Source organism: Candida jiufengensis (genome assembly GCF_024610255.1).
Source record: "Candida jiufengensis strain CBS 10846 chromosome Unknown scaffold1, whole genome shotgun sequence".
In the NCBI taxonomy this organism is placed as follows: Eukaryota; Fungi; Ascomycota; class Pichiomycetes; order Serinales; family Debaryomycetaceae; genus Lodderomyces; species Lodderomyces jiufengensis.
Window position 1 is genome coordinate 827,160 of NW_026261562.1, and position 17,553 is coordinate 844,712.

Consider the following 17,553-nt stretch of genomic DNA (forward strand, 5'->3'; position numbering starts at 1 on the left):
ACCATTTTGACAAACAAAGAAACAAGATATAAAAATAATATAAATTTTATTATTATAATTACTTCGAATTTGAAATCAAAACGACAACAATCTATTAACTCGTCATAAGAATGAGTGCAAGAAAACTACAGCAAGAATTTGATAAACTAAACAAAAAGATAAATGAAGGTTTAGCAGCATTTGATGAAACAAAAGAAAAAATACAACATGCTGAAGTTGCATCTCAAAGAGATAAATTCGAGAATGACTTGAAAAAAGAACTAAAAAAATTACAAAGATCGAGAGATCAATTAAAAATTTGGTTGAGTGATAGTAGTATCAAACTAGATAAAAATGCATTACAAGAAAATAGAACCAAAATTGAACATGCAATGGATACTTTTAAAGAATTAGAGAAAAATTCTAAGATAAAACAATTCTCAAATGAGGGATTAGAATTAGAGAAAAACAAAAAGCATTCAAGATTTGGTGATATTCAAAAAGTAACGGATGCTTGTGATTATATAAGTAGTGTTATTGAACAATTAAATTCACAAAATGAAGAATTGGATCAAGAATTAGAAACTCTTAATAGTCAACTGAAGAAAAAGGGCTTTTCATCTCAACAATCAATAGATGATACAAAATATAAATTGGATAGAAATAATACTCATATTGAAAAATTAGAAACTGTATTGGAAAATTTAGAAAATGATTTATTAGATCCTGCAAAAATTGATGATGTAAAAGATGATTTAGATTATTATGTTGATATGAATCAAGATGAAGATTATGTTGAATATGATGAGTTTTATGATCAATTAGAACCAATAGAAGAAGAAGAGGTGGAGGAAGAAGAAGTTGAAGGAAGTTTAGCTCAAATGGCTGCTGAATCTTTTGAAGAAGAAGAAAGAAAAAGATTAGAATTACAACAATTAGGTCAACAACAATCTGAAGCTACAAGAGCTACTCAATCAGCATCTGCATCTACTAACTCAACCAATTCTTCTGCAATACCAGTACCTGGTAGATCAGTTTCAATATCAAATGAAGGTGGTAATAATATAAGTACAAGTTTGAACAATACTCATTCACAACTTTCAAATGGTCCAACTAACGTTAGTTCATCGTCAACTCCAGTCAAGAAACAAGTAAAACCTCAAAATGTAGTACCAGCTCCACCTCCACCAATTACTAGTGCAAATTCTTATTCAAATGTAATAAAAGCAGCTCAAGCTATAAACAATAGTAATGGTCATATTGGATCTTCAAATATACCAAGTTCAACAAATAATACTCCCTTGTTAAATAATAATGTACCATTAGCTACAGCTCTCGCATCAGCAATAAATCCATCATCAATATCATCAACTTCAACAACACCTGCAAAATCTCTACCCCCTGGTTTCAATCATACTCATTTACCTTCATCATCATCGATTACAAAATCTCAATCTACATCACCGTTAGTTACACAATCAAAATTGAATGAAGAGACTCAACAATTAAACAAAAAGATTTCAAATATTTCAAATAGTTCACAATCTCCATCAATAAATTCTGTATCAACTACCAACAATATAGATCCATTGAATGAATCATTAACAAGATTATTAAATATAACAAATAGTAGAATCAATGATCCATTACCTATGCAATCAATAAGTCAATTATTAGAAACTTCATTATTAAATTGTCCAGACTCTTTTGATGCAGAAAAACCAAGACAATATAGTCCAACTAATGTTCATCCTTCTTCAATAGACTATCCTCAAGAACCAATGTATGAATTAAATTCAACTCATTATATGTCTAAATTCGATGATGATTTATTATTTTTTTGTTTTTACTATAGTGAAGGTGTTGATAATTTTGCAAAATATAATTCTTCAAAAGAATTAATTAAAAGAGGTTGGCAATTTAATATTGAAAAAAATCAGTGGTTATCTACTAAAGATCATTCAAAAAACAAGAATCATACAAAGGAATCAAGTCCATTGAGTAATGGCAATAGTGAAAAAAATGGTGAAAAATTAAATGAAAGTGATTCTAATAATCAAAATAAATATAAAAGATATTTTGATGAAAAAACTTGGCTTATACGTAATTATATATAAAGTATATAAATGAATTGAGGTCTTTGTATTAATATGTTACTGATGTTATGATCTATAGACTTAACTTTTTGAGAGCTATGAATTTTTAGATTATTACCTTTTTCTGCTAGATTGAAAAATGTAATGTTTCATGTTAAAATTTTGAAACGTTAAAACAAAAATTAATGAAGTAAATAAAATCATTCGACGCGTTTTAAACTGATCTAAAGTTAAACGAAGAGTATGATTGATCAGCGTCATGTTCATACTGCTATATGGACGTTTTACCATTGAGAGTAAGTTCAAATCACATCATTAATTGAAGTTGATTGTATCTTTTAAAGAACGGTCCAATAAATTAATCTAGACCTTTCAATATTATTCGAATAAAAAACCAGAATACACAAAATCAAAAAGAATAAAAAAATTTATTATATTTTACGATAATAAAATATTATTATTAAAGCATTTGATAAGATCAAAAGGTTTGAAATATTTGACATGTTGTCAATGAATAATCTTTAATTAATTGTTCAAGAGCTGAGTGGTATGGTTAAATTTCAGTACTTCTATCCTTGTTTGTTTATAAGTTTTATTAATAGAATTAAAGTAAATTACTTTCGTAAATTTTATTAGACTAAATTTAATTAATTTTTTTTTATTTTATTTTATTTCATTTAATAATTTTAGAATTTTATCCTTCCTTTTAACATAAAGTTATATTACTTTACAACTACTATTTTTGTTCAAGTTTGATCTGAACATAGAACCCCAACTCAACTTGTATTACTTGTCATCATTCATTCATTCATCCATTCGTTGCTACAAATAGAAATCCAGAACATACATCAAACCTAGGCTCTAAATTTTTCACAACCTCAGCCTCATTAATTAAATACTTTTTTTTTTCATTATACTTAGACCAATTTTACAACCAAATTCAAAAAAATCATGAAAATTATATATCCAAATGCATTTGAGGAAGAGATATATATAAGAGATGATCCACAAAGAGATTCAAATGGTTGTGTTATAAACTGTCCCACTTTACCTGATTGTGTTTGTACTGGAAAAAATGAACAATGTGTTCAAGTTTTAACAACTTGTGACAAATGTGCTTATAATAATTGTATACCTAAAACAAATAATGGTAAATCTACAAATACTGGTGGAATAGTTGGTGGAGTTATTGGTGGATTAGCTGTATTGGGTGTTATTGGAGCAACATTATATTATTTTTTAATTTATAAAAAGAAACATCAAGTTATGTTAGATGATGATTATTTAGATTATGATTATAATGATTATGAAACTGATGAATATATTGATAAAGGGAGTGATATAAATAATAACAATAATGGAAGTAAAATAGAAATGAAAGAATTAGGAGATTTATCAGATCCTTCTAGTCCTGCTTCAAAAAGTTTTGGATTAGATATAAATGAATCACCATCTTCAGCTACTTTAGCAAATAATAATAATGATGTTATAAATGCAAATACAGGGACTAATAATGGTGGAGCAATAATTGCTGGACAACATATTGATAGACCATTACAACAAAGAAGAATTTTACAAAATAATCCGAGAAAAACTGTAAGAAGAATATCATCATATGAATCATTTACTAGACCAAATGCCAACAAATCAAAAACTAAACAACAACAACAATTAATAGCTCAACAAAGAAGAGCACGTCAACAAAAGATAGTCAAACAAGCTAATTTACAACAACAACAAATACAACCACCACCACAACAACAACAAATATATTTAAATCAATCAAATAGGAATTCAGTAGCTACATCTTTCTCAAATGCATCAAATATACTACCTATTGCATATGTCCCAGGTGTAACAGTAAGACCAACAAAAAACAATACAAGATCAATATATTCATATGATTCAGATTCAATTTTTTCAGATTTAAATACTATTGAAAATGCAAGTATTGTTGGAGATGTAATAATAGCAAATCAATTATCTACATCATCAAGTAATAATAATGGAACTGAAAAGAATGATTCACCTCAAAGCTTACAACTGGATCAAAGTAATAGATCAGGTACAATGACTGCTATAAAAGCACAACCAAGATTAGTCAATGTAGATAGAATTCAGGAAGAAGACGAAGATGAAGATGAGGATGACGACGAAGAAGAGGATGATGATGAAGATGAAGAAGATTACAAACTAAATGAAACAACAGAAGAAGATGAAACCAGGATAAATACAGAAGATTATAATATATCAAAAGATGAAATCCTCAAAAAGGATATAGATGAAGAAGATGAAGATAGTGATGTTGATAGTGATGTTGGTCATATAACAAGAGCTGCATCACTAAAGAAACAAGAATCTTTTACATTTGATATTGAATTTAATGAAAATCCTTTACCAATAACACATAAAATTAATAACAATGATAATGATTTAAATTCAGTAGATAGTCCATTCCGTGATCCTTAGATTTGAAATATCATTTATAGACAAGAAAGTATTAGATATTTCAATAATATAATTTTTTTTAATTTTTTTTCCAGCATTGATTATCTGGATCCCTTAATAAGAATGTTATGTTTCAAGAATATCCATATAATTTCTTATCGGATTTACTTTTAATTGATTGATCACGTGTATTAATCATATTACCGTAACGGTTTTGAAATAATTTTGTTGGGGGGTTTTGATCATAAAACACAAAATCTTAAATTTTTTCATTATTACGTATTTTATTGTAGTTCGATTATACGTAGTCCGAAAGAATAATGTAATTGGGGGACTCTTGATATAACAAATACGTCAAGTTTGATCTAGCAATACTAATATAAATTATTAGTAGTAAAAACTCTATTAAAAATTTAATAACGTAATTATACTTTTCCATTAAGCAAAAAAAAAATGTACGATTCATTAAAGAAAAAAAAATAAATCATTTTGTCTTATAATAATAAGCAAACTAAACTGAAGATGCAATTGCTTTAATAACTCTACCAATTGGCCCTCCGGAGTTGCTTGGATGTAAATGTCAATTGTCTAATTGTATGAACTTTAAACGGATCAATGCTAAAAGTTATAACTTGGTTTGTAGATTACAAGTTTTTCAATTATATCATTGTATTGGTGAATTGAACCGATAGAGATAATTTTCTTGTATCAAGGGGTTTAATTAATGATGATTCTACAATAAACTTTATAGTCTCATTCAAGAATTATAAAATCTAAGCATCTTTTTATATTATTGAAATTTAAGACATTTGTAATATTCTTAAAAGCAATTATTAAAAATTGTATCAATGTTTAATAAATAAAAATATTATTCATGGAATACTAAAATTATTATTAATAATTTATTACTTAACAAATTTATAATCTTTTATTATTAAATTTCAAAATTTCAACGTTTTTCAATCTCTTTCTATTTTCCTTTCTTTTCTTTCCTTTCTTACTCTTTTTATCAAGTCAATTTATAACTTTTTTTTACTACTATTGTATATTCAATTAATATAATTTATCAAATTAGATTATCAATTCCTTATTGTATTCAATTGATTAATTATTAAATATTCATATTTACAACATCTTAAAAGAAACTATTGATATTATTAATTTATAAAATAAAATATGGCTACTGCAATTGATAAATTATCTGTTAGTACCATTAGAGGTTTATCTGTTGATCAAGTTAATGCTGCTCAATCAGGTCATCCTGGTGCTCCATTAGGTTTAGCTCCAGCTGCTCATGCTGTTTGGAGAAAAATGAAATTCAATCCTCAAGATCCTCATTGGATTAATAGAGATAGATTTATTTTATCAAATGGTCATGCTTGTGCTTTATTATATTCTTTATTAGTTTTATATGGTTATGATTTAAAAATTGATGATTTAAAACAATTTAGACAATTAAATTCTAAAACTCCTGGTCATCCGGAAAGATTAGATACTCCTGGTGTTGAAGTTACAAGTGGTCCATTAGGTCAAGGTATTTCAAATGCTGTTGGTATTGCAATTGCTCAAAAACAATTTGCTGCTACTTATAATAAACCTGATTTCCCAATTTCTGATGCTAAAATTTTTTGTTTCTTGGGAGATGGTTGTTTAATGGAAGGTATTTCAAGTGAAACTTCTTCATTAGCTGGTCATTTACAATTAGATAATTTAATTGCATTATGGGATGATAATAGAATTTCAATTGATGGTGATACTGCTTGTGCTTTTACTGAAAATGTTCCATTAAGATATAAAGCTTATGGTTGGAAAGTTTTAGAAGTTCATGATGCTGATACTAATATTGATGCTGTTTCAGATGCCATTGATGAAGCTAGAAAAATCACTGGTGCCCCAGTCTTAATTAGATTAGTTACTACTATTGGGTTTGGTTCAAAAGCTGCAGGTACTGGTGGTGTTCATGGAGCTCCATTAAAACCAGATGATTTAAAACAATTAAAAAAATCATGGGGATTTGATGAAGAATCAAACTTTTTTATTCCAGATGAAGTTGCAAATTATTTTGCTGAAAAAGTTGAAGAAAATAAAAAAATTCAAGCTAAATGGAATGAATTATTTAAAGCATATAAAGAAAAATATCCAAAAGAAGGAGCTGAAGTTCAAAGAAGATTAGATGGTAAATTACCAGATGGTTGGAAAGATCATTTACCAAAATTCACTTCAAAAGATAAAGCTTTAGCTACAAGAAAATTATCAGAAGGTGTTTTAGATGCTTTATGTCCAATTATTCCGGAATTAATTGGTGGTTCAGCCGATTTAACTGGTTCAAATTTAACAAGAGCTCAAGGTGCAACTGATTTCCAACCACCATCAACTGGTTTAGGTGATTATGCTGGTAGATATATTAGATACGGTGTTAGAGAACATGGTATGGGTGCTATAATGAATGGTATTGATGCATTCGGTGCTAATTATAGAAATTATGGTGGTACTTTCTTAAATTTCGTTTCTTATGCAGCTGGTGCAGTTAGATTATCTGCTTTATCACATCAAGGTGTTATTTGGATTGCAACTCATGATTCAATTGGTTTAGGTGAAGATGGTCCAACTCATCAACCTATTGAGACTTTAGCTCATTTCAGAGCTTTACCAAATATGTCAGTTTGGAGACCAGCTGATGGTAATGAAGTTTCAGCTGCCTATGTTTCTGCAATTGAAGGTGTAGATCATCCAACTATTATTGCTTTAACTAGACAAAACTTACCACAATTAGAACATTCAAGTCTTGATGAAGCATTGAAAGGTGCTTATACTATATGGCCAGTTGAAAAACCAGATATTATTTTAGTTTCATCAGGTTCAGAAGTTTCAATTTCAATTGATGCATCAAAAGAATTAGAAAAACAAGGTGTAAAAGCTTCAGTTGTATCAGTACCAGATTTCTTCACATTTGATAAACAACCAATAGATTATAGATTAAAAATTTTACCAGATGGTGTCCCAATTTTATCTGTTGAAGTTATGTCAACTTTCGGTTGGTCTAAATACTCTCATGAACAATTTGGTTTAAATAGATTTGGTGCTTCTGGTAAAGCTGGTGATTTATATAAATTCTTTGGTTTCACTGCTGATGGAGTTGCTAAAAAGGCTGAACAAGTTATTAAATATTATAAAGGAAAAACTGTTACTTCACCATTACATAACGCTTTTGAAGAATTATAAATGAATCAATTTTAGGTACAATTTTATATAATAAGTATATACAGATTAAAAATAAATATTATTAATTTATAAAAAATTTTTAATTTTTTAATCTATTACTCAATTTACTTACTTGTATCAACTACATATCTACCTACAATTTTATTTTCTTCCATTAATTTAAAAACTTTTGGAACATCACCCAATCCAACCACCGTAATAGGACAATTAATTAAACCTCTAGCAAAAATGTCAATAGCTTCAGAAGTATCCCATCTAGTTCCAACATATGATCCCTTTATAGTAACTTGTCTTAAAACTGTAGGTAAAATATCAATACTAATTTTAGCATTTGGTGGTAATCCAATTAAAACAACAGTACCATTTGATCTAACATATGAAACAGATTGTTGTATTGCTTTTTCAGAAGTTGAAACATTAATACATGCATGTGCTCCACCACCAGTTATATCAATTACTTCTTTTGCAACATCTTTAACTTTAGTAAAATCAATAAATTCATCAGCACCTAATTTTTTAGCAGACGAAGCTTTATCTTCACCACCATCAATTCCAACAACTTTTAACCCCATTGATTTTGCATATTGAATAGCTAATGAACCTAATCCACCACCAGCTCCAACAATAGCTACCCATTCATTAGGTCTTGCACCTGATGTTTTTAAACCTTTATATGCAGTAACACCAGCACATAAAATTGGACCAATTTGAGATAAATCTACATGTTTTGGTAAATGAGCAGCGTTTAATGCGTCAGTTGCACAATATTCTTGAAAAGTTCCATCTCTATTTATTCCATTTAATGTTAATTTTGAACATAAGATTTCTTGAGCTTGTTGACAATATTCACATTGTGAACAAGTAGAGTTAATTAATTTAACACCTGCGTAATCTCCAATTGACCAACCTGTTACATTTGAACCTACTGCAACTACTATACCTGCTCCTTCATGTCCTAAAACTCTTCAAATGGTTAGTAAAAACTTAAAGTAAAAGGTTATCTCTTTTTTCGTGGACTTACTTTGTATTTGTTAAACTTCCCCAAGCTTCATGATAAGTTGATAAATCAGAGTGACAAATTCCAGAATATTTTATATTAACTAATATTTCATTTGGTTGAATTTCAGGTATGGGGATTTCTTGTAATGTTAAGGGACCATTAAAATCTTCAAAAATTACTGCTCTTTGTGTTTTTGGAATTGTTGATGGCATTTTCTTTTTTGAGATTGATTAAATTTATTTAGTTCTAAATTTAATGATTTATAATATCTAATTTAAGATACTTTGTAACTTTATGAAAGATCAACAAAGAATTGACATGTTATATTATTTGAAGATCATTATTGTATTTATATATTTAACATAATTTTGTGGAGACTAGTTTCATAATAATTTATTATTTAATGGAGAGATAAAGATTAGAAAAAGATAAATTTTCCGCACCTAATAATAATAATTCAAACGTATGGCGGTAGTGAATGTTTAAGTATTTTATGAGTTTTTGTCTTGAATCTATGACTATTGTTGTTCATTGTCTTGTAAAAATTGATGATATTAAAAATTCAAATATGCTTAAATTTTTTGAAAAGTGGAGATTTACTTGAATTTTAATTCCATACACTCTAATTTTACTTATCTCCAGATTTCAAATCTTGATACCCTTTTTATAAGATTAGCTTTTATAGTTTAAACATTTGAATTGAATAGGAACGTACATAGATTTTCCATACGTTGGTCTAAAATTAATCGAATTTGATTATCAGAAGTTTCAACTTAAACTATGCACGAAGATGCAAGAATTTGATACGTCAAGTTCAATGAGAATTTTGACTCGGAGAAAGTTCTTTACCAAATGACATGTTGAAAAAAATTGGTTTAGCTAAATTTACATTGCAAGCTACTTTTTGTAAAGAACCTTGGGCAAACTTAGGCTATTCTTGGTCTTATATATCATACAACCACCTAATTTGAAAACTTGAAACACAATAATTTATGTTATTCGGATTGGATACAAGCAAGTCAAATTCTCTTATCACATATTAACACCAGTAAAGTTTATCTGCTCCTTTCCTACTGATCATGTGTAAGCCTCTAAGCTTGTTTGGAAGAACTTAATATTCAGAAACTAGTTTGTTTCACAAATGTACTTTATTTAAACGCTTAACCTAAGATTTGGTGCAAATTTTGGTAAAATAAACAAGAACATAATTCTACCAAATTGACATACAACTTGCTCACAAAAAATTATGAGTTTGAACAGGCAGAAATAGAGTTTTCTCTCTTACTCATACACCTTAAGTCACTTAAGGAGAAGGTTACTGCAAATTGGTAATTTTTGCTATACTTTAGAGAACTTATGATGCAAATAAAATAATCACAAAACTAAAAATTATAATATTTCAAACCTTGAGATCAGACATACATTGCTCAAGAATCAAATGCTAAAGTTCAACGAAAATTTTAAATACAATAGTTAATCAATGTCATTAAGAAAACTACCGCAAAATGGTAAAATAGCAGTACTAGGAGCAGGTATATCAGGTTTAACATTCACTTATTTTTTAAGTAAATTACGACCAGATTTAAAATTTGACATATTTGAGAAGTCAAATAAAGTAGGAGGATGGATGTCACTGCCTTCTTTAATGGTCAAAAATACAAAAGAATCTATAATATTGGAGAAGGGACCAAGAACGTTAAGAGGGATAAGAGATGGGTCATTATTGATGATTGATATTTTAAGAAAATTGGGGTTAGAAAATCAAATTGAGGTTATTCATAAACTGAGTGTTGCTAATAAGAAATATATAACTGACTCAAGTGGAGAAATTATACAAGTTCCTAACTCTTCTAAAACGTTTGTTGATTTTATGAAGAATGTTAAAGCTGTTGATTCAAAATTGATTAAGGGAATTTTGAAAGAACCTTTTGTGAAACCAGTTAGTTCAGATGAAACTGTTGAGCAATTTTTTAAAAGAAGGTTGGGTAGTACAAGTCTCACTGACAATGTTGCAAGTGCAATAATACATGGGGTTTATGCTGGAGATATTGGAAAATTAAGTATTAAAAGTGTGATGCCATTTATGAAAGATTTAGAAAATGAATCTGGGTCAATTATTAAACATATGTTGAAAAGTTTAAGAAAAAGAAAAGACAAAACAGCTACACCAGAATTAACAGAGGAGCTAAAAGTATATGAAAAGCAAATCTCACCAAATGCTGACTTATTAGCAGTTCAAAATAAATTAAAAGCTTATCCCATGATTAAACTACATGATGGTTTACAAACATTACCAACTGCATTAGCCAATTATTTATCAAAAAACAAGAACATAAACCTTCATTACAATTCACCAGTTACAGCTTGTGATCCAAAATCGGGTTTAGTAAATGGTCAAAATTTTGATCATATAAGAAGCACCATTGATTCATATAATTTAGCAAATTCATTACCTCAACAAAATCCATTAATACCAGATTTGAAATCAGTTGAATACATCAGCATATTCTTGACAAATATATATTCCAAAAAGCCAATACTAATACCTAAAAATAAACCAGGTTTTGGATTTTTAAGACCAAGACATCAACATATCAAAGATAATCCACAAGCTTTATTAGGTGTAATTTATGATTCTGATATAGAAAAGAATGTGACTAAATTATTTGATTCTACCATCCAAAATCTTCAACATAACCAAAACTATAACAAAATCACAATGATGATGGGTGGACATTATTATAATAACTGGAATATACCTTCAAATAAAGTAAATTTACAAATTGTAAAAGATATCTTACAAGATAAATTAAAAATTGACTTATCGAAATATAATATTAAGGTAGTAAATTATGACCCAAACAATGAAACTTCTTTCACAATAGATTCAATAAATGATAATGATATAATAATAAGTTATAATTTAATTGAGAATTGTATACCTCAATATAATTTAGGTTATCAAGAAATTAAATCTCATGCATTGGAAACTACTAGAGAACAAAATTTTAAAATATCATTTGGTGGTACTGTATTTGGTGATGGAATTGGAGTTCCTGATTGTGTAAGCAATGCATTGAAAGATGCCATAAAATTACTGTAAATAGTTTTTTAAAAATGTTTATTATTTATTCATCATCTTCATTTTCATTATCACTGTCATAAGTCGGTAGTACATCATCTTCATTCACTTCTTTTTCTTCATTAATGTCATTTTCTTCTTTTGTAATTTTTTCAATAATTTTAGATTCATGAAATGCATAATTTATAATCATTTCTTTATTAAATATTATTTCATTTTGTAAACTTCGTAAAGCTAACGTTGAAGATTTTATATTAGAAAATACAATAAATGCTTCATATTTTTTAGGAATCTTTATGGATATTATGTCATCAAATGTTGAAAACAAAAGGTATAAGTTATGTTTTAATTGTGTTTTATTTATTTTGTTGTTTAAATTCTTGATGTATAATGTGTGATTTGGTTTTATTATTGATGGATCTAGTCTTGGTTTTTTGGAAGATATTGATTCTTTTGTAGTTTGCGGATGAAGTCTTTTCGTTGAGGGCATTTATCTATAAATATTAATGAATGTTGTAGCTTGAATGTTTTAGTTCTTCTTTATTGATTAGAGGTTTAATTATCACTGTATTGATAAAATAAGTTTCGCAGTTTCTAGTAATATGACATTTGATATATTTTGGGACATTAAAATAAATTTATTCTGTTTAGAGATGAATATTACATACAAAATTTAATACCGACAAATTATCATATACAATATGTATTCTGATCTGTGGCCCTATAAATGAAGTTCATCTGGCTAAAACATTTTATCTTTATATTACGAATCTTTTATTATGGATGCCAGTGATACAATTAAACTGTGATATTAAGTTTAAACATAAGTGATTGTATATCTCTTTTTCTTTTAACTTAATCGTAAATTATAATTGTGTAATTCTCCAGATTGATAATGTTTATTCTCGATACTAAAAATTTGAATTTAAATTTTGATATATATTATCTGTTGAATGGGTTAATTGAAATCTAATTTATAATATTAATACAATAGCAACTAATTAATTAATTAGTGGAATAATACTAAAACTATGTACCTAATTGATAGAGTTCTGAGCAAGTCTTACAGTAGTCTGTAGCTCCAGATTCAAGAATTTGGTAAGCTTGTGATACTTTCATATAAACCAACTCTGATGGAAATTCAATTAAGAATTTTGTTGGTCTCTCCACAATCAACATGCTAAATTTTACTAGCAAATCTACAAATTTATATTTTAAGGTTGGCTTTCTTAACATACTTTATGAAAGGCTGACGTTTCTCCTAATTCGAATTCCTGAGAGATTTTCTTCTCTCAATTTATTGACATGACGTAAGATTCTTTCCATGTGTTCAGATAAATAGATTATTGAACTTTATTTTATAGAATGATTCTTATATTAAAAACAAAGAGATTTAATAAATATTATAAACATAATAATTATTATTATAATTATATATGTTATAACATATTCATTTATCCTTTGAAGTCTAAATTTAATATTGCTAAGATATTTAAATTCTATTTCTCAATATTCATACATCTTATAATACTTTAATTAAATCTTTCATATTCAAAAAATTGAAAATTAAAATCAATTTCTTTCTTAATATAAAAAATATTAGATAATTAGAAAAGGCAACATAAATCTGGCAACATATTACTTTTAAGTTTGTAACCATTTTAATTTATTTAGAGAATCTATATATAAAAATCTACAATTTCATTCAACATTTTATATATCAATCAACTGAAAAATAAAGAGGGAGGATGTCAGAATCTGCCCAATTGAATGCCTCTTTATTAAGGTTGAAATTATTAGACGCTTTAAGAGGTGGTGATACAACAAAAATTGATTCAATTATACAAGAATTAATATCATGTAAATCAACAATTCAAAATCAAGATTTAAAACAATTAAGAGAAACGATTTTACATTATGCTGTTCAAGTTGCAAGTTTAAATACTTTACAATATTTAATAAGTAATAGTTCAAAATATGGATTAGATATTAATGCTCAAGATGGCCAAGGCAATACTCCATTACATTTAGCAGCAATAGCTTCAAGACAAGATGTTGTAAAATATTTATTATCATTACCCAATATTAATGACACAATAGTAAATGGTGATAAAAAGCAACCAGTTGAAGTTTGTAAGAATTTGAATATAGCACAATTAATGCAATATGAAAGAGCAAAATTTGTTGAAAAAGCAGCAAGTGATTTAAGATTATTTTTCAGTAATAGAGATTTTGAAAACTTGGAAAATATTTTGATCTTGAATCCAAGAGCTTCTGAGTTATTAGACATCAATGGAGCTGATCCAGAAACTGGTAATACTGTATTACATGAATTTATTAAAAAAGATGATTTACCAATGTGTGATTGGATTTTGAAACATGGTGGTGATCCTTTTAAAAGAGATAAACGTGGTAAATTACCAGCCGATTTAGTCAATCCAAAAGATGAACCATTGAAAAAACTAATAAAAGATGCTTCTAAAGATCAAACTATTATGGACCCAGTAGCAACTTCTGGAACTGCTCCAAAAGGTGGTGATATTGAAGTTTATAAAGGATATTTACGTAAATGGACAAACTTTGCATCAGGTTATAAATTAAGATATTTTGTATTAGACCAAAATGGGATATTATCTTATTATACAAATCAAGATGATACTAATAATTCATGTCGTGGTTCATTAAACTTAGGTTATGCTACCTTACATTTAGATTCATCAGAGAAAATGAAATTTGAAATCTATGGTAAAAATGGTCTTAGATGGCATCTAAAAGCAAATTTCCCAGTTGAAACTAATAGATGGGTTTGGAAATTACAAAATGCTATAACTGTATCAAAAGATAATCTTAGAAACAAAAATCAAATTTCAGGAAATAATACTGTAGCTAGTGGAACCGTCTCACCAGAAGAATTACAAGAACCTATAATGGAAGATACCGATTCAGTAGTCGAAAAGAAAAGACATAGATTGAGAATTCCTGGTAGAAAAAAACATCACAAACGTAATGTTAGTCAAACATCAAGGGATTCATTTGAAAATACAAGTGATTTATCAAGAGCATCAACTTCACATTCACTTGGTGGAAATTTAGCACCTCAACAAAAGTCAAATGCTAGAAATAGTATTGAGGAACAAGCCAGTTATCAAGATACTGATTATGATCACGAAAATTTTGATTATGATGCAGATGAAATGGAGCAAGAGGATTACGAGAGTGACACTGATTCAAATCATGTTGATATTAATCAAATTAATGATACAATAGCTGCTACAAGAAGATCCTTACATATTGAATTGCTGTCATTATTAGAATTATTTCATCAAGTAATGAACACCGATGTATTTCAACCAAATTCAAAACAAGCTGAGGTATGTCTTGTTGGTAATAATACAATCCGTGCTATTAATGAATTAATAACAAAATATAATACAGTAGTTGATACTAGAGATAATAAACTTAGAAAAGATTTAGATAGACAATTAGAAGTAAACCAATTATGGGAAAGATCAATTAGACAATTAGAAAATGAAATAAAATCAAGAGAAGATAAATTAGCTGTATTACAAGGTCAGAGAAAACAATTAAGAAAATATTTATCAGGTGGAGTCAAATCTGGTGGTACTACTTCTCCACTTCCTTCAACAAATAATGCTGACGGAAATATCACAGGTGTGGCTAAGGGAGAAATTTTAAGTGAAGAACCACAAGAAGAGCAAGTACATGCTATAGATGACAAATTGGGTAATATAGAAGGAAAAGAGGTTAATCATGTCGTACAACCTGATCTTAAAGCTCAAGAAGAAGTTGCTCATATGCCAGGTGGATTAAATGATAATGTTATTGGTGAAATATTAGGTGAAGATTCAGAAGATGAATTTTTCGATGCTGATGAATTTGACGATGAAATAGATGTGGTTGCTCCTCCTAAAGATAATGAAATTCCTTCAAAGGCTCAACAACCAGTACCACCACAAGAACCAGGTGAATCTAATTTGAATGAAATAATTCCACCAAATGAAATTAATCAAGTCCCACCTCCACCTTCACATGATATTGTCCAAGAGAAAGAAACTCCAGCCGGTGCTATTGGTGTCGGTGCTGCTATTGGGGCTGCTGGGGCTGCTGGAGCTGCTGGAGCTGCTGGAGCTGCTATCCCAGACGAATCTATTCCACCAGAACAAAGAGTGGATAATCAACTGATAGCTCCATCTGAAGCTACAAAAGTTGAACAAGAACAAGCTCCACCACCACAAGCAAAACCAAGTGGACCACCCCCATCTGAAAATATACCTGGTGACGAAGGCTTAAACCCAGTTCAAAAAGAAGTCAACCATGAATTACAAGCTGAAGGTTCTTTCTTAGGTTATGAAAATCCACCAAGAAAGAAATTAGGTATGGATGAAGATAATAGACCAAAAGTTGGATTGTGGGGTATATTGAAATCTATGATTGGTAAAGATATGACTCGTATGACTTTACCAGTTTCTTTCAATGAACCAACATCATTATTACAAAGATTAGCGGAAGATATTGAATATAATGATTTATTAAATACGGCTGCTGGGTTTGATGATTCAACTTTGAGATTAATTTATGTTGCAACTTTTGCAGCAACTGAATATTCTTCAACTATTGATAGAATTGCAAAACCTTTCAATCCTTTGTTAGGTGAAACTTTTGAATATGCAAGACCTGATCAAAATTATAGATTATTTGTTGAACAAGTTAGTCATCATCCACCGATTAGTGCTTGTCATGCCACATCCCCTAAATGGGAATATTATGGTGAAAATGCAGTTGATTCAAAATTCTCAGGTAGATCTTTTGATTTTAAACATTTAGGTAAAATGTTTGCAGTTGTTAGACCAAATAATGGAGTTAAAGATAAAAATGGTAAAATAGTAAGTGAAGAATTATATAGTTGGAAAAAAGTTAATACTGCAGTTGTTGGTATTATGATTGGTAACCCAACAGTTGATAATTATGGTAAAATGATTGTTGAGAATCATACTACAGGAGATACAATAACAGTTGATATGAAACAAAGAGGTTGGAGAGCATCTTCTGCTTATCAACTATCTGGTCAAGCATTAGATGCTAAAGGAACACCACAATGGGCAATGGGTGGTTATTGGAATTCAAAAATATATGCTAAAAAGATTACTCAAGAACAACAACATCATGATGGTGGTAGAAAAATGTCCATATTAACTGATCCAAGTAAATCATCATCAACAACTTCAACAGATCCATTTTCAGGTAATAAATTCTTAGTATGGCAAGCAGCACCAAGACCAAAAGTTCCTTTCAATTTAACACAATTTGCAGTAACATTGAATGGAGTTGATCAAAATTTACAAAAATGGTTAGCACCAACAGATACGAGATTAAGACCAGATCAAAGAGATATGGAAGAAGGTAGATACGATAAAGCAGCTGATGAAAAACATAGAGTTGAAGTTAAACAAAGACAAGCAAGAAAACAAAGAGAAGAAAGCGGACAAACTTATCAACCTAATTGGTTCATCAAGAAGAAACATCCAGTTACTGGTGATATGTATTGGGAATATAATGGAAAATATTGGCCAAGTAGAAAACAACACCAATTAGCTGGATGTGGAGATATTTTTTAGATTTTTAAACTACATACTTAACAAAGTTACATCAATTAAACAATTTGTACTATTAAAAATGTAATTTGACAGTTTTTTCAACTTGAGTGT

General features: G+C 28.6%; 7 protein-coding genes across 7 annotated transcripts; 5 read left to right on the forward strand and 2 right to left on the reverse strand. All coding sequences in view use genetic code 12, as the record gives it.

The window, feature by feature from the left end:
* Window positions 1-110: 110 nt before the first annotated feature.
* On the forward strand, window positions 111-2,096 carry NOT5 (CCR4-NOT core subunit; the record flags this gene model as incomplete). The annotated part of the gene is made up of 1 exon (XM_051764802.1): window positions 111-2,096. The coding sequence occupies one exon, from the start codon at window positions 111-113 to the stop codon at window positions 2,094-2,096; it is 1,986 nt and encodes a 661-aa protein (XP_051618178.1).
* A 930-nt stretch (window positions 2,097-3,026) lies between these two features.
* On the forward strand, window positions 3,027-4,544 carry OPY2 (Opy2p; the record flags this gene model as incomplete). The annotated part of the gene is made up of 1 exon (XM_051764803.1): window positions 3,027-4,544. The coding sequence occupies one exon, from the start codon at window positions 3,027-3,029 to the stop codon at window positions 4,542-4,544; it is 1,518 nt and encodes a 505-aa protein (XP_051618179.1).
* Window positions 4,545-5,699: 1,155 nt separating this feature from the next.
* TKL1 (transketolase) lies at window positions 5,700-7,745 on the forward strand (the record flags this gene model as incomplete). Its single annotated transcript, XM_051764804.1, has 1 exon — window positions 5,700-7,745. The coding sequence occupies one exon, from the start codon at window positions 5,700-5,702 to the stop codon at window positions 7,743-7,745; it is 2,046 nt and encodes a 681-aa protein (XP_051618180.1).
* A 104-nt stretch (window positions 7,746-7,849) lies between these two features.
* On the reverse strand, window positions 7,850-8,957 carry ADH2 (alcohol dehydrogenase; the record flags this gene model as incomplete). Its single annotated transcript, XM_051764805.1, has 2 exons — window positions 7,850-8,708; window positions 8,767-8,957. 2 exons carry the CDS (start codon window positions 8,955-8,957, stop codon window positions 7,850-7,852), a joined length of 1,050 nt encoding a protein of 349 aa, XP_051618181.1.
* Window positions 8,958-10,225: 1,268 nt separating this feature from the next.
* On the forward strand, window positions 10,226-11,848 carry HEM14 (oxygen-dependent protoporphyrinogen oxidase; the record flags this gene model as incomplete). The annotated part of the gene is made up of 1 exon (XM_051764807.1): window positions 10,226-11,848. One exon carries the CDS (start codon window positions 10,226-10,228, stop codon window positions 11,846-11,848), a length of 1,623 nt encoding a protein of 540 aa, XP_051618182.1.
* Window positions 11,849-11,873: 25 nt separating this feature from the next.
* KGF54_004141 (U2 snRNP complex subunit) lies at window positions 11,874-12,317 on the reverse strand (the record flags this gene model as incomplete). Its single annotated transcript, XM_051764808.1, has 1 exon — window positions 11,874-12,317. The coding sequence occupies one exon, from the start codon at window positions 12,315-12,317 to the stop codon at window positions 11,874-11,876; it is 444 nt and encodes a 147-aa protein (XP_051618183.1).
* Window positions 12,318-13,575: 1,258 nt separating this feature from the next.
* Window positions 13,576-17,463, forward strand: KGF54_004142 (oxysterol-binding protein related protein; the record flags this gene model as incomplete). Its single annotated transcript, XM_051764809.1, has 1 exon — window positions 13,576-17,463. The coding sequence occupies one exon, from the start codon at window positions 13,576-13,578 to the stop codon at window positions 17,461-17,463; it is 3,888 nt and encodes a 1,295-aa protein (XP_051618184.1).
* Between the last annotated feature and the right edge of the window lie 90 nt (window positions 17,464-17,553).